Source organism: Cololabis saira, chromosome 14 (genome assembly GCF_033807715.1).
Source record: "Cololabis saira isolate AMF1-May2022 chromosome 14, fColSai1.1, whole genome shotgun sequence".
NCBI classification, from domain to species: Eukaryota; Metazoa; Chordata; class Actinopteri; order Beloniformes; family Belonidae; genus Cololabis; species Cololabis saira.
The window spans coordinates 8,073,579-8,088,305 of NC_084600.1; the positions used below are offsets into that span (position 1 = coordinate 8,073,579).

At 45.0% G+C, this 14,727-nt stretch overlaps 1 protein-coding gene across 2 annotated transcripts in view; it reads right to left on the reverse strand.

Annotated features, from left to right (window-relative positions):
• Nucleotides 1-13,702: 13,702 nt before the first annotated feature.
• The window catches only part of hlcs (holocarboxylase synthetase (biotin-(proprionyl-CoA-carboxylase (ATP-hydrolysing)) ligase)), a 94,686-nt gene continuing 93,661 nt past the window's right edge, over nucleotides 13,703-14,727 (reverse strand). For both annotated transcript variants that reach the window (XM_061739570.1, XM_061739571.1), the window contains exon 11: nucleotides 13,703-14,555. In XM_061739570.1, coding sequence (XP_061595554.1) covers nucleotides 14,384-14,555 — 172 coding nt within the window. In that variant the 3' untranslated portion in view covers nucleotides 13,703-14,383. The remainder of the gene's footprint in view (nucleotides 14,556-14,727) is intronic.

Consider the following 14,727-nt stretch of genomic DNA (forward strand, 5'->3'; position numbering starts at 1 on the left):
AATAAAATAACTGCTATACTGTTATACTCGTCACCAACCAACATCTCCGTCAGTAGACCAACTAATATGTTGGGATCCTGTTGGTCTTTTCCACCAAAAAGGTTCCAGTTCTGGCTAACTTTCTGTTGGATCCAAACCCTAGGGGCCAGTTGATGAATTGCAGGCCTGGATCAGACCCTAGTGGTGTGTAGAGGAACTATACAGTAGGTCTGGATCCAGATCCTTGTTGTGAGTGGGCGAACTGCAATATTTCCTACTTCCCCGTTGTTGAGACAAACTGTCAAGAACGTGGATGAATGGAAAAAAAGAGCGCTATGTATTGTTAATGCTCTGCAGACATTAAAGTTCAGACTTCACTGAATAATGGGAAGAAGAAGTGATGTAGTAGAAATGTATTTCTTCTGGGTCTTAAAATCTTCTGAACTGGAACTAGTCTCAACTGGATCCAGAAGAAACTGACTACTCTGAGAATATCAATGAAAGAAGTTGTTTTTGTGTGTTTATTGGTAATCAGCAGATCTCCAGCGTCCTCCGGCCGGATCACTCCAGCTTCTCCTCTGGGAAGAAGAGATCTATGTATCTAATGGGATCCTGGAGAGAGAAAAGCTCGATCTTAGCTCCTGAAGCAGGTCAGGTGTCCTGGAGTTCTCCATACAACCCGAGCGTCCAACACTCCTCCAAACAGCAACTTCCTTCCTTGGCTTCCTCTCAGCAGATCATGGGATCTCTGCTCAGCAAAAACTCTGGATGGAGCAACCAAAGTTCTGCAGCGTCCAAAAAATATATTGGTAAGGGTTTATCTAAAAAACTCATTCCTAATCATATTGTGGCAATCTTTTATTGTGACTTATGGAAATCAGATCACATTTCATTTAAAAACAAATACCTTAGTATGTAGTCTCATGGTGGTGTATAAGGAGTGTTCCAGAGCAGCAGAAACAGTTTTGGTCTAAATCTGTCAGTTTTTTTCTCCTTAGAGCCTGGAGCAGCAGCTGACCCCCTGTACTCAGATGATTGTGGTAGGAACCATCCCTCTACCTGTCTGAAGGAGGAACCTCATGGTCAGGGCAGGCTCATCCTCAGAAAGGAGTCTGAATCTTGTCAACACAGTCATACCTTCAAGAATGAACATCAGTTCTTAAACCAGGCCATCAGAAATAAAACAAGTGGCGCTGAAGAAGTTCAGGGGGCCCAGATCCTGGTCAGCCCTGTGCTCCCTGGTTTGGTTCAAGATGGAGGTCCACAGGATGGCTGGTTCCAGACTATAGATCGGTCTGTCAGGACAATTGTAGATCAGAGAAGGTTCGGTGTGATGGAGACTCCCTCTGGTCACCCAGCTGTGGGACATCCACAATCTTCTGACCAATTCCAGTGGTGTGGAGCTGCTAGGGGGATGCAGCTTCAGTTTGCTGAGGAGGACAGAACAAAGGCAACCAGGACTGGGGTGGGTCCAGGTCAATCCATGTCTATGAGTGTCCCTCCAGTCCTGGACAAACATGACTGTGTTAACATCAGCCCCTTCACGCTGTACCACTGTCCTTGCAGTAACCAGCTGGGGTCCTCCGGCTCGACTTCCAGGGACACCCCGCGATGCATAGGAACGTCTGTCATCATCAGTAACGACAGATGACTAGGACAGCAGCTCTGTCCCCAACCACCGACGCTTCTCCTTCAGGTGTTTGTTTGCGCTGCTTCAAGAGTGACGCTTTACGCAACAAAACTGAATGTGTCATTAGCGTTAATATTGTTTATCACTTTAAACCAAAACATTATAAATACTCAGAATCTTATTTGTACAGGGAAGATGTCTAGTATAATCTCAGACATGGAATTTAGTTGTGATTAAGTGATGTATTCATAAGAGATGGTGTGTACTGCATCAGAAACACTTGATCTTAAATAATGTGTTTTAAATCAAATCCATAGCTCCAGAATAAAAAAACTGTTGTATTATATGAAAAGAAACAAAGTAGTGATCTTTCTATTACCTTTTACTTTTCTTTTTGACAGTGTAAACTCAAGATAATTAGGGCCCGAGCACTTACAGTGCGAAGGCCCTATTGTATGTGTAGGAATTTTTCTTTCTTTCTTTTTTCTTTCTTCTGACGAAAGGAGGGCCTTTTTGCCCCCCTAAACTTGCCCAAAAAGTCACCAAATTTTGCACGCAAGCCAGGCCTGGCGAAAAATTTGATATTTAATGGTTTGCATTAATGGGCGTGGCAAAATGGCTCAACAGCGCCCCCCGGAAAACTTTGTGCCTCAAGCCCCACAATGCGGTTTGTCGTACATGCACGAAAATCGGCACACACCTGTATCATGGCGCAACTTAAAGAAAAGTCTCTGGGCGTCATGTTGAGAAACCGAACAGGAAGTCGGCCATTTTGAATTAATTGTGTCATTTTGGCGAAATGTATGCCTTCCTTCGGCAATTAATACGGCCCGAACCGTAACGTGCACCCAGGTGTGTTATAAATCAAAATGTGCGTCTCCATCCTGTGACTACGCGCATTACTTTTCTCTTTCAAAAGCGTTACCGTGGCGACGCTAGGCTTCATTGGCCTGAATTAGCCCTGCCCCTTCTTCTGATTGGTTGTCCCTATTTTTTGTTATAACTTTTGAATGGTTTGACATGAAGACTCGTGGGTGGTGTCATCAGACTCTGTATTGGGTCCTTGACCTTCATTGGCCTGAATTAGTCCCGCCCCTTCTTCTGATTGGTTGTCTCTATTTTCTGCTATAACTTTTGAATGGTTTGACATAGGAAGTCGTGGCTGGTGTCATGTCTGATATGCTTATGGGGGGCGGTGGCCATGAGTGCGAGGGCCCGTTCATCGCTGCTTGCAGCTTTAATTCATGTTTATTATCACATCATGATTTATTTAATTTGTTAATATGCCGTTAGAAGTAGTTCGTTTTTAGGATTTTGGCTCGATACACCATCAAAATGGATTTGAAGTAAAACAATCAAGATGAGATCAGAGTAGAGACTTGAGTTTTAACAAATAACTGTCATTTAGCATTTAGAAATAACATCCATGTTAAACAATGCACCTGCATTTTCAGGGGGTCAGACGTATTTGGACTGCATCTGGTTTGTAGGTTTTTTTGTCTTCATTAACTAAACACTAAGGGGCACGGTGGCGCAGCAGGTAGTGCAGCCGTCTCACAGCAAGAAGGTCCTGGGTTCGATTCCCGCCGGGGACGCTGTGGGCGCTGAAGTTAGTTCCCCCATGATAGCGCTGAAGTTAGTTCCCCCATGACTTCAGTGCCCACACCCTGGGTGGGGTTGGCGAAAGGATCTTTCTGTGTGGAGTTTGCATGTTCTCCCCGTGTTCCCTTGGGTAGCTAATGGGAGCTACCCTCACAAAAACATGCACACAGTACATGCCCCCTCTGGCCAACCGGGGCGCCGGGTGGGGAGGATCCGGCCGGAATAACGTGATCCTTCCACGCTACGCGCTACGTCCGGCCGGAGAATCCCCACCCTGTCTGGTGAAAAGATGCGGGACCTGAGCTCAGTGCGGGGCCCTCCCGGGGTTGGTAGAGGATGGCAATGCACAGGACTGTTAGGTAGGAGCACTGGGTGATGAAATGGGGAAAAAACCAGGATAAAATATATATATAAAAAAAAAAAAAACTAAACACTGATCTCCCATCTTTGATAAACATCGGTAAGACCATGTCACTGTCAGCCATAATACTGCCTCTAACACCTACCTATTTTGTCAACATTGTGATATATTTACACATATTAGAACAGGTTTTACACATGATAGCAAATGCTTAACTGGTCTGACGTAAAAGTTGACAATATTGAGTTTTTAGGTTATTATAATAATAATAATAATAATAACAATAATAATAATGATAAACTATTTATATAGGACTTTTAAATACAGTGTTAAAAAGTTCCCTGCTATTTAAGCAGGGATCTAAAGCCAATAAACAACTAGAATTTAGAACTGTAGGAGAAACATTGTAAAAAAATAAATTCTACAGTCAAATTTCAAAGAAAGTATTGTCTTTAATACCCATCCCTGCAAGTAAAACATTTTGGTGCTGCAACTCTGATCACATACAGAAAATCTGAGGTCACCAAGACATGTAAAATGTAAAACAAAGCATGTTTCTTGCTACCAACAGGTAGCAAGAAAGGTTTTCCCAGTCATTACACTGCAGGCGTGTTCAGTGTTAGACTGCAACCCATCCATCAATCCATCCATCTTCGTCCGCTTATCCGTTCCCGGGTCGCGGGGGCAGCAGTCTCAACAAAGATGCCCAGACCTTGACCCCAGACACTTCCTCCAGCTCTTCCGAGGGGAGTCCGAGACGTTCCCAGGCCAGGCGAGAGACATAGGCCCAATCCCAATACACCCTCTACTTTTCTTCACTAGCCCTACTTTCTTTCACTCGCCCTTCTTTTCTTCACTACCCCTAAAAAAGAAGGGACAGATTTTAGGGCACTTGAAATCTTCCCAGGGGCCTGTCCCAATACACCCCCTACCCCTCGTTTTCATCCCTACTCCTAATCAGGAAGCTGAGAGCCAAAAGCTGTTTTAATTTCAGCTGTAGCGCTGTTAATATGACATTTTATTAAGTTATATTTTTTCAGGCGTAAAAGTAACCGTTAAGATCCCCAACCTGGGCTCCATCCATCCATCCATTATCTTACCCGCTTTATCCCTTGCGGGGTCACAGGGGTCTGCTGGAGCCTATCCCAGCTCATTTTAGGTGAGAGGCAGGGGTTACACCCTGGACAGGTCACCAGTCCATCACAGGGCCACATATAGACACACAAACCATGCTCACAATCACACTCACGCTCACACCTACGGGCAATTTAGAATCATCAATTAACCTAATATGCATGTTTTTGGACTGTGGGAGGAAGCCGGAGTACCCGGAGAGAACCCATGCAAGCACGGGGAGAACATGCAAACTCCACACAGAAAGGCCCCTGCCGGGCCTGGGAGTCGAACCGGGGACCTTCTTGCTGTGAGGCAACAGTGCTAAACACTAAGCCACCGTGCTGCCCCTGGGCTCAGTTTATCCAAATATTATTAATTATTAATAAAAAAAAAAATTAATACTATTAAGAAATTTGATCTGATGTTTTCAGCGATGATGAGACCGGGGCGCAGCAGCAGCAGCAGATCACGTACAGACGTGATCGCCAGGTCAACCTGCGCCGTCGTCCCGGGGAGAACCCTGCAGCTCTGTGGACTTACCGCTGCTGAAATAAATCATTTAGGAAGATAAATGTTGGTTTAATAGATGAATGCCTGTTAAGAAATTTGCTCCGAAAATTTCGGGATTTCTGCCTGCCTGCCTGCCGGTTTCGGGAGCTGATTTATGGTTCCGTGTTAAATGCTAATCCGTAACCTACGCCGTAGGCTCTGCGTTGGTGTAACGCGGAACCATAAATCAGCCTTTATTATGGCGAGGTTGCAAAAAACGGGCAAAAAAGTGATTATGTATATTCACTGAGTGAATATTATGAAAGTAAAATATATATTTCTCGCTAGAAATGTAATCAAAACTCATTTTTATGCAGAAACTAACTCAATATATTTATTTTATTCACTAAACAATAAGAAATGTCCGCCATGTTTTTTTTTTGGATTCAGTCTGCAAATGACGACGAAAAGCATTCTGGGAAATTTTTTTGTGCCTAGAAAACTAGTGAGGATCGCAAAACACTTGCTACGTAGGGACAATTCATAGTCACTACCCCTCGTTTTCTCCACTCCCCCTAGGTGGAAAGAGGAATTGGGACACCACTACCCTCACGGGAACGCGCAAAATTTAAGGGTAGGGATGAAAACGAGGGGTAGGGGGAGTATTGGGACAGGGCCATAGTCTCTCCAGCGTGTCCTGGGTCTTCCCCGGGGTCTCCTCCCGGAGGGACATGCCTGGAACACCTCCCTAGGGAGGAGGGACATGCCTGGAACTCCTCCCTAGGGAGGCGTCCAGGAGGATCCGGTACAGATGTCCAAGCCACCTCAGCTTACTCCTCTCAATGTGAAGGAGCAGCGGCTCGACTCCAAACTCCTCCCGGGTGACAGAACTCCTCACCCTATCTCTAAGGGAGCGTCCAGCCACCCTGCGGAGGAAACTCATCTCGGCCGCTTGTATCCGCAATCTTGTCCTTTCGGTCAGTACCCAAAGTTCATGACCATAGATGAGGGTAGGTGCGTAGGTTGACCGGTAAATCGAGAGCGTCGCCTTTCGACTCAGCTCCTTCTTCACCACGACGGTCCGGTACACCGACCGCATAACTGCGGACGCTGCACCGACCCGTCTGTCAATCTCCGGCTCCATCGTTCCCTCACTCGTGAAACAAGACCCCGAGATACTTGAACTCCTCCACCTGAGGCAGGACTTCTCCACCCACCCGGAGAAGGCATGCCACCCTTTCCCGGTGGAGAACCATGGCCTCGGTTTTGGAGGTGCTGATTCTCATCCCTGCCGCGTTGCACTCGGCCTCAAACCGCCCCAGCACATGCTGAAGGTCCTGGTCCGATGAAGCCAACAGGACAACGTCATCTGCAAAAAGCAGACTGCAACCATATGCACCAAATTTGGACCAGAGGCTGAGTTAAGGCCATTGACCGTCTGGGCCGCAAAAATGCTATGTCTGCCCCTGCTTCTCTCTGGGGATTGCATACAAAAAATCTTCTACAATGTTTGGTGTCAATGTGTTTGGTGTCAATGACTGAAATATAACTTGTCATAAAATGTTTTTTTAATGTTTGTGTATGTGTTTAGGGTCCTAAATTTAAAAATATCACTGTACATGTACCGTTTGACTTATCTGAATGAAACTCACAGGATTTCATGAGCTCAGCATCAGTGTTTGTGGTGAGTTTGACGTTGGTTGGACAAAGTAAAGCAGAGATATGATCGGTTATAATTTCATATTTTCAAAAATATAGAGTGATGAAGTTCTGATTAGAGCCTATGTTGAAGTGTATGAAAATGTTGCCTTACTGAAAGGCAACTGATCCTTGAATCTCCCCTCTGATACCCCTTTTCCACGAACCGGTTCCAGGGATGGTTCTGGGCCAGTGATGGTGCTGGTTCACAACTCGTTCAGCTTGGGAACCAGCTGAGAACCGTTTTTTTTGTATTCATAGCTTGGGTGCTAAGGGGAGCCACGTCATTATGTCACTGTAAACATGATGTTACATCGCTGCATTTGCATTGGTGCGAAAATTGAACATCATATTCGCTCTAATAAGGACTTTGTCCGCGTAGCACCTCAGGCCAGGATGTCAGCAAGCATCTACCAGACATCCATACAGACAGGTGGAAGCAGCAGTGGGATGACCAGAGGGGGGGACTGCAGGTCAGCATGCAGCTCCTGAAGCTCTGACCTGCAAACATACACAAAAGAGAAAAAAAGCCGTGGGGGCAGACCAGCACAACAAACTACAAGAACGATGGACAAAAATGATGGCTATGTGATAATGATAATTAATAAAAAATTGAAGAGGAGAAGAAGGGTGAGAGGCACCGCCCAGTGGATCATGTCGGTGCCTCCCTGCAGCATAGCAGCATATCTACCATGAAGTTATGTTTGAGACTAACTATTATAGTCTTGTTCTATAGCTGCAGCTATGACTACTGACACTAACTAGAGGTTTACTAAACACTAACTATAAGCTTTACTAAACAGAACGTTTTTAAAATTGGTTTTAACGGTGGAGGTGGTGTCAGCCTCCTTAACCCAGATTGGAAGTTGGTTCCATAGTAATGGTTCCTGATAGCAGAACGCCCGCCCTCCAAATCTACATTTGGATACTCTAGGAACTACGAGTAAACCTGCACTCCGAGAACAGAGAGCTCTGCCAGGAACATAAGGCACTATCAGGTCTTGCAAATACTGCGGAGCTAAGCCGTTTTGGGCTTTATACGCAAGTAATAACATTTTAAATTGGATTCTGAATTTTACAGGTAGCCAATGGAGCGACGCTAACACTGGAGAGACGTGGTCTCTCCAACTGATTCCTGTCAGCACTCGTGCTGCTGCATTTTGGACATCAATTCATCAGCATCAACAACTGCTCCTCCTCCACTGCCCCTCTGTCACAAGGCGTCCCCCAGGGTTCGGTGCTTGGTCCTCTACTCTTCATCCTCTACATGCTCCCCCTTGGCAACATCATCCGCCGCCACCGCCTCCACTTCCACTGCTACGCTGACGACGTTAAACTGTACATCTCCACCAAATCCCTCACCTCTGCAACCCGCTCTACCCTGACCAACTGCCTCGCTGAAATCAAGTCATGGATGCACTCGAACTTCCTCCAACTCAACTACAACAAATCGGACATGCTCATCATCGGCCCAAAATCCCTCACCAAAACCGCTCACAACTTCACCCTCACCATGGACAACTCCATTCTGTCTCCCTCCACTCACATCCGCAACCTCGGAGTTATCCTGGACAGTAACCTCTCCTTCCAACACCATGTCAACCACATCACAAGGACTGCTTTCTTCCACCTCAAAAATATTGCCCGTCTCCGTCCATCACTCTCCCTCTCTACCGCTGAAACCTTGATCCACGCCTTCATCACCTCAAGACTCGACTACTGCAACAGCATCCTCTACGGTTCAACTTCCAAGGTCCTCAATAAACTCCAATACATTCAAAACTCTGCCGCCCGCCTGCTCACCCACACCCGCTCCCGTGACCACATCACCCCAGTCCTCCAGAAGCTCCACTGGCTCCCCATCCCTCAACGGATCCACTTCAAAATCCTTCTCCTCACCCACAAAGCTCTCCACAACCAGGCCCCCTGCTACCTCACCGACCTGCTCCACCGCTACACTCCCTCCCGCAGCCTCCGCTCCTCTGACGCCAACCTCCTGTCCCTTCCTGTCAGAACCAAGCACCGGACCTGGGGCGACAGGGCCTTCTCCATCGCTGCTCCCACCCTCTGGAACTCCCTCCCCAAAAACATCCGTGACTGTACAGACCTCCCAATATTCAAATCTCATCTCAAAACTCACCTTTACAGAACTGCTTTTAATGTGTGATTAATGTCCTGTTTCATGTTGTGTCCTTATGTACTGTCCTGTGTAATTGTAATCTGTATTATGTGTTTTGTTTTAATGTAAAGCGTCTTTGAGTGCCCTGAAAAGCGCTATATAAATAAAATGTATTATTATTATTATTATTATTATTATTATCAGCTGGAGCCTATTCAGTAAATTACTTGGACATCCTGCTAATAACACATTACAGTAATCTAGTCTAGAAGATACAAATGCATTAACTAGTTTTTCTGCATCACTCTGGAGAGGATTTTCCTAATCTTTGCAATATTACTGAGATGGAAAAACCCATATTTTACAAACCTGATTAATATATGGTTTAAACGCTATGGAGTTCATCCAAAATTGTCATATCCACTTGTTCATAATGGAAGCTTCACCAAAAGTATAAACTTTGGTTCAGATTGGACAAAACATGGGTAAGTTAGAACAAGTTTTCCACTCATGGCGAAGCATCAAAATTTGCTGCGTCACCATGGGAAGGTCCTCTGAGTAAAACTCAGTTTTATCTCATGATTTCTTCATCAAGCATGGATTTGACATCTCTTTGACCAGTATGTCAGAACAGCCAAATTGAAATGTTGAGCGAGTCACTTCCTGTTGCCACTAGGAGGCCCTATGAGTATGACTAGATATGACCAAATGGACCTGTTCAGAGCTGGACCCTGACCTTACACAGAACATCTGAGGCCTCTGGGACAATGCAGGACTGAAGGAGAGCAATCCGAATTTTGATGGCGAAACGTCAAATTTTGCAGCAACATCACCGGCGAGTCCCTGGATGAAAACTCAAAAGCCCAGCAGTTTTACTTCAGCCAAGCCATTAGATGAAATACACAAATATGAAGTTGATTTAATGAAATCTCTGGGAGGAGTCCGTTCAGATACGAGGTCTGAAAATCACAAAAATCTGCCCAAAAATCAAATTCAGTTCAAAATGGTGGACATCCTGTACATTCAAGAATATGGGTAAGGACCCATATTCTGTGCAGGTTGTACATTTACATAAGACTACCAATTTCCGTGAGTGTAGGCAAAACTAATACGAGGGGCTCGCTTTTTTAATTTTCAAGGTGGGGCAGTTGAGCCATTTTTTCATGCCCAGTTGAGGCACCATTATCATCTAAAACGTTTCACTAGATCTGATGGGTGTACAAAACTCCCCAAATTAGTATGGCAAAGCTAAAAAAAAAAGTTATTTTAGTTGTGGGAAGAAATTCATAAATATATGTAAAAATAATACTTAATTTTTATTATTATTAATAAAGCTATGAGCAGCGTTGATCGGGCCCTTGCACTCATGGCCACTGCCCCCTCAGGTGCCCCCACATTCCTGGTTCAATTCAAGTGCCTTAGGTGTCCACATCAAAGTCAACTTATGTTGCACATTTGCACACAAGCATTATGGCAAGTCTCTTGACATGGAACAACACCATTGTCTTTGATATGGTGTAGGCCCGGGCGATAAACCGAAAATGTACAGATACCAACATTCACTGCGATGACCAATGTCAATTCTCCCATGTCGGTAAATTCTGTTTTTAGAAGAAAAAAAAAAGAATAAACATCTTTTTGTCTGTTTTGACTGTGTGTGCTGATAGGCTATTTTCATTCCCCTTTAAGACGGTGTGTGTTTTTGTGTAATCATGTGACTCCAAAATGGCTGATGATTCAAATGAATATGGCTGACATAGGCGCAAACGAAATAACAGAGCTCTCAAGTCTCGTGCATTGAGCATGAGACTCACGCATTTCAACAAGTTCACACACCACACATGGCATTTCTCAAGCTGAGAAATTAACCTCACTGCACAGTAATTCCTGCTAACTAACTCCTAACTACTCCTACTAAACTACAAGAGTACAGTATTTAGCAATAATTATAACCACAAAGTACATGAGAGTATGATTAACAGTAAATTGTTTGACAAACATGTGCTTCCTCAGCATAAACCATGTAGTGACAAACAAACACATTTATCCAAAATAAACTGTCCCAAATCAAGGGTGTAATCAGAAGGATGGAAGAGGAAACAACTTGACTCTCCACTGCTTTGTCTCTGACTGAAATAGAAGTTCAAACTAATTAACAGGGGTGTGGGACATACCAACCTGTGGGGGAGTCTGACAAGAGTAGATGTGGATAATGATCCTCTTATCTGCACCAGAGTATTCTTGCCTTCCATTGATATAATGAATGTTTTTCTTTCCAACAATGAAATTATTCATGCACACCTGAATGGACCTTGTACTGCACCTAAATTGTTGACGTGGCCAACCATAGCTATGGCTGTAAGGTTGTTAGTGCCTGTTGTGGTGGTAATCACCAACCTCAGTGGTGAGGTTGGACAACTCCAGGTGAGACTGGCCATACAGCTGAAGAAGTCCTGTATGGGTTGGTTGGCTTGTTTTACTCCGGATTCAGCTGATGGTACTGACAGGCAAAGTAGACTGCAGCTTCAGCGGTTGCTGAGGAAGAAACTTGGGTAAGGGAGGAGTTCAGGGAGGCTATAAAGCAGGGGTATCAAAAGTTGATCCTCAAAGGCCGGTGTCCTGCAGGTTTTAGCTGTTTCTATCCTTCAACAAACTGTGATACAAATGACTGTCATTAACAGAGCTGTGCAGACCTTGACGACACGCTGATGAGACCTTTAATTAGAATCAGGTGTGTTGATCCAAGCAAACATCTAAAACATGCAGCCCAGTGGCCCTGGAGGACCATAGTGAAGATAGCCAAGGCTTTCTGTTTACTGGTCACCTGTTGGTAATGACCCTATGAATAAGATCATGAATATAAGCAGCTGAAGGGAGAGTGGCTGGAGTCTCCCTTAGAGAAGTTCAGTTATCCAGGATGGACTCAGGGCAGAGCCGCTGCTCCTGCACATCCAGAGGAACAGTCTGTGGTTCGGGCATCTGGGGAGAATTTCTCCTGACGTTTCAGGCATATCTAACCGGGGAACACATCATTTTGAACAATAAAACAGGAACAGCAGTGTCATCAGGAAATTTGAGAACATAGTTCTACAGGCAGCTGGTTGCACATCTGTATGCGATGTAAACATAGGGAAATGACACAACCTTGAGGAGCACCAGACCCTACCAATCTGGAGGCTGAGAATGTGTTATTGAATCTGACATCACTGGCTTTTATCGGTCAAAAGTTAAAGTACCATTAGATTAAGAGAGGACTGACACTCACCCCCTTCCACTGAGCTTTGATCACCAAATAAAACCAGTGCATACTCTTTGGGGCTTTCTGAGTACTTGATAATGAGATGAATGTTGCCGTTAATAGCACCGTCAGTGCCCCAGCTTGACCTCTGGCTTTAGCACAGACGTCATGTACTTATCAAAGCTTTTCATTACAATAGAAGTCAGGGTCACAGGTCTGAAATAATTGTTTTCTGTTTGACGGTTTTTGAGCAATAATACATTTCTTCCAGCAGTAATGTAAATCCACTGAATTCTAGAATGGTGGCAGGAGTTAGATCTTCAACAAAGGTCTTTAGGGCAGAAAGGTCATCTGGGCCAATGAATCCATCCATCCATCCATTTTCTATACCTGCTTTATCCTTTGCAGGGTCAGTGGGGTCTGCTGGAGTCTATCCCAGGACAGGTTACCAGTCAATCGCAGGGACACATACACAGACAGACAACCAGACACACTCACACTTACGGGCAATTTAAAATCATAAATTTCCCTAGCATGCATGTTTTTGGACTGTGGGAGGAAGGCGGAGTACCCGGAGGAAACCCACGCAAGCACGGGGAGAACATGCAAACTCCACACAGAAAAACGCCAACCGAGTCAAACTGCGAACCTTTTTGCTGTGAGGCAAATGTGCTAACCACTAAGCCACCGTGCTGCCCTGTCACATCCACTCCAACTTCATACCTGTCTTTCACATTCACCTGCCAGCTCTGCTTCCTCATCTGTCACTATGGTATCTCCTGCTTCCACACCTGCAATCAGCCCTGGCCTCCTACGTAAGCACTCCACTCCCAGCCATCACTGCCTGATTGTTCTTTGCGTTATGGAAGTCTTTTCCAGCACTCACCCCTGGACTGATCACCCGGTTTAGACCCTGCCTGTCCCTGCCCTGGCAATCAACTCAGCCTTCAGTCCACGACCACGAGTTCTGCCTGAGTGTCTCTGGTTTCTATTTGGTTGTTCCCTGGGCTGCTCCTTGAAGCAGTTCTCAGTCACCCATGGGTTTTCTGAAGAGTCAGATCGATGTCAGAACTGTTGAACAATCATAAGCCAAAACCCACAACTGAACAACAATATTAGCTTGATTTAAATCAGATGTATTTTATCAATTCAACTTTGTTCCTGTGAAGGAAGCGTCCTCCTCATTTACCAGTGTTGGTCATGGTGTTCTACAGGGTTCTGGACTTGGACCATTACTTTTAACTCTATATATTCTTCTGCTAGGTACTATTATTAGATAACATGACACTCGTAATTCTGCCTAAATAAAGACATGGAGGACTGCTAACTGGATTAAATGTCTAAAAATCTCTGCATCATCCCCCATCAGTTTCTCCACCTTTGTGGGGTTTCTTTAGTTCTCGGATCATCACATGTCTATGAGGACTGAAATCAAAGAAATGAGCCACACAATTTCAAGAAATCTTTATTTTGTTAAAGGCGACAACAGTTCTGTCTGCAGGCTCAGACCTGAAGGTGCTGAAGGTCATTTAGCTGGTGAAGAGCTGCCTCATGATGCTTCAAAGACAAATATGCTGTAATCCAACAGTCAGTCAGTTTAAAAACATCGATGTGGATTCCACTAAATGGCATCAGTTTCTGGCAGCAGTGCAACTTTTTCCTATGTTCAATCCATCATGTTAGTGTGGGAATGTTGGAGGAGTAACAGACTGCCTGCTGGACTCTACAAGACCAAGCAAAAACCATAATTTTGAGTTTCTGAGGCCAATAAAGTCCTCAGTCACTAGTCTTTTTTGCTAGTATCTACAATCCAACTGGTGTTGTACTGTGAAACTTATCTGGAACTTATCTGGCATCTATTACATGGACATCATTTCTTCTGGGAAGGACAAAGGGAGACTCAGTGGTGTGTCTAGCAGTGTCTAAAGAATGACGTCAAGTTGGCGTAGTCAACTGTGGTGACCACTCTGCAGCTGGAGAGTCATGGCAACATCCACTGGAACCCTAGTGTTCCATCTGCACCATTACATCATTTACTGTGTTTCTGGGAAACAGCTCAGATATCAAAGGTCAGTAGTGTCTGAATAACTGGTAGTTTTCTGTCCCAGAGTTTGGGTTGGTTGGAGGAGACGGTGGTGACTTTTTTTGGTCCTAACGATGCTTGACAACAACCAGGTTCTTCATCATATCGAAGGAGTTTCCATCGGGCTCCACGGACACCTCGCCTCGCTCTTTGGTGAGGACCCGCAGGAATCCGTTGTCATCTAGACCTAGAACCTGAGCTTCTGGTCCATCCTCGCTCCACAGATGCACCTCCACCCCGCTGACATTAGGACAGACGAGAAACATCAGAACGTCAGCGTCACTGAACCCTGGAAAACTCTACCTCTGAACCAGAACAGGGCTCAGTGTGATCACACGTGTCCCCTATGAATTACCCCGGACCAAGTTCTGGAGCCGGTTCATTTCTGGATTCACTGTCATAGAAATGTGTC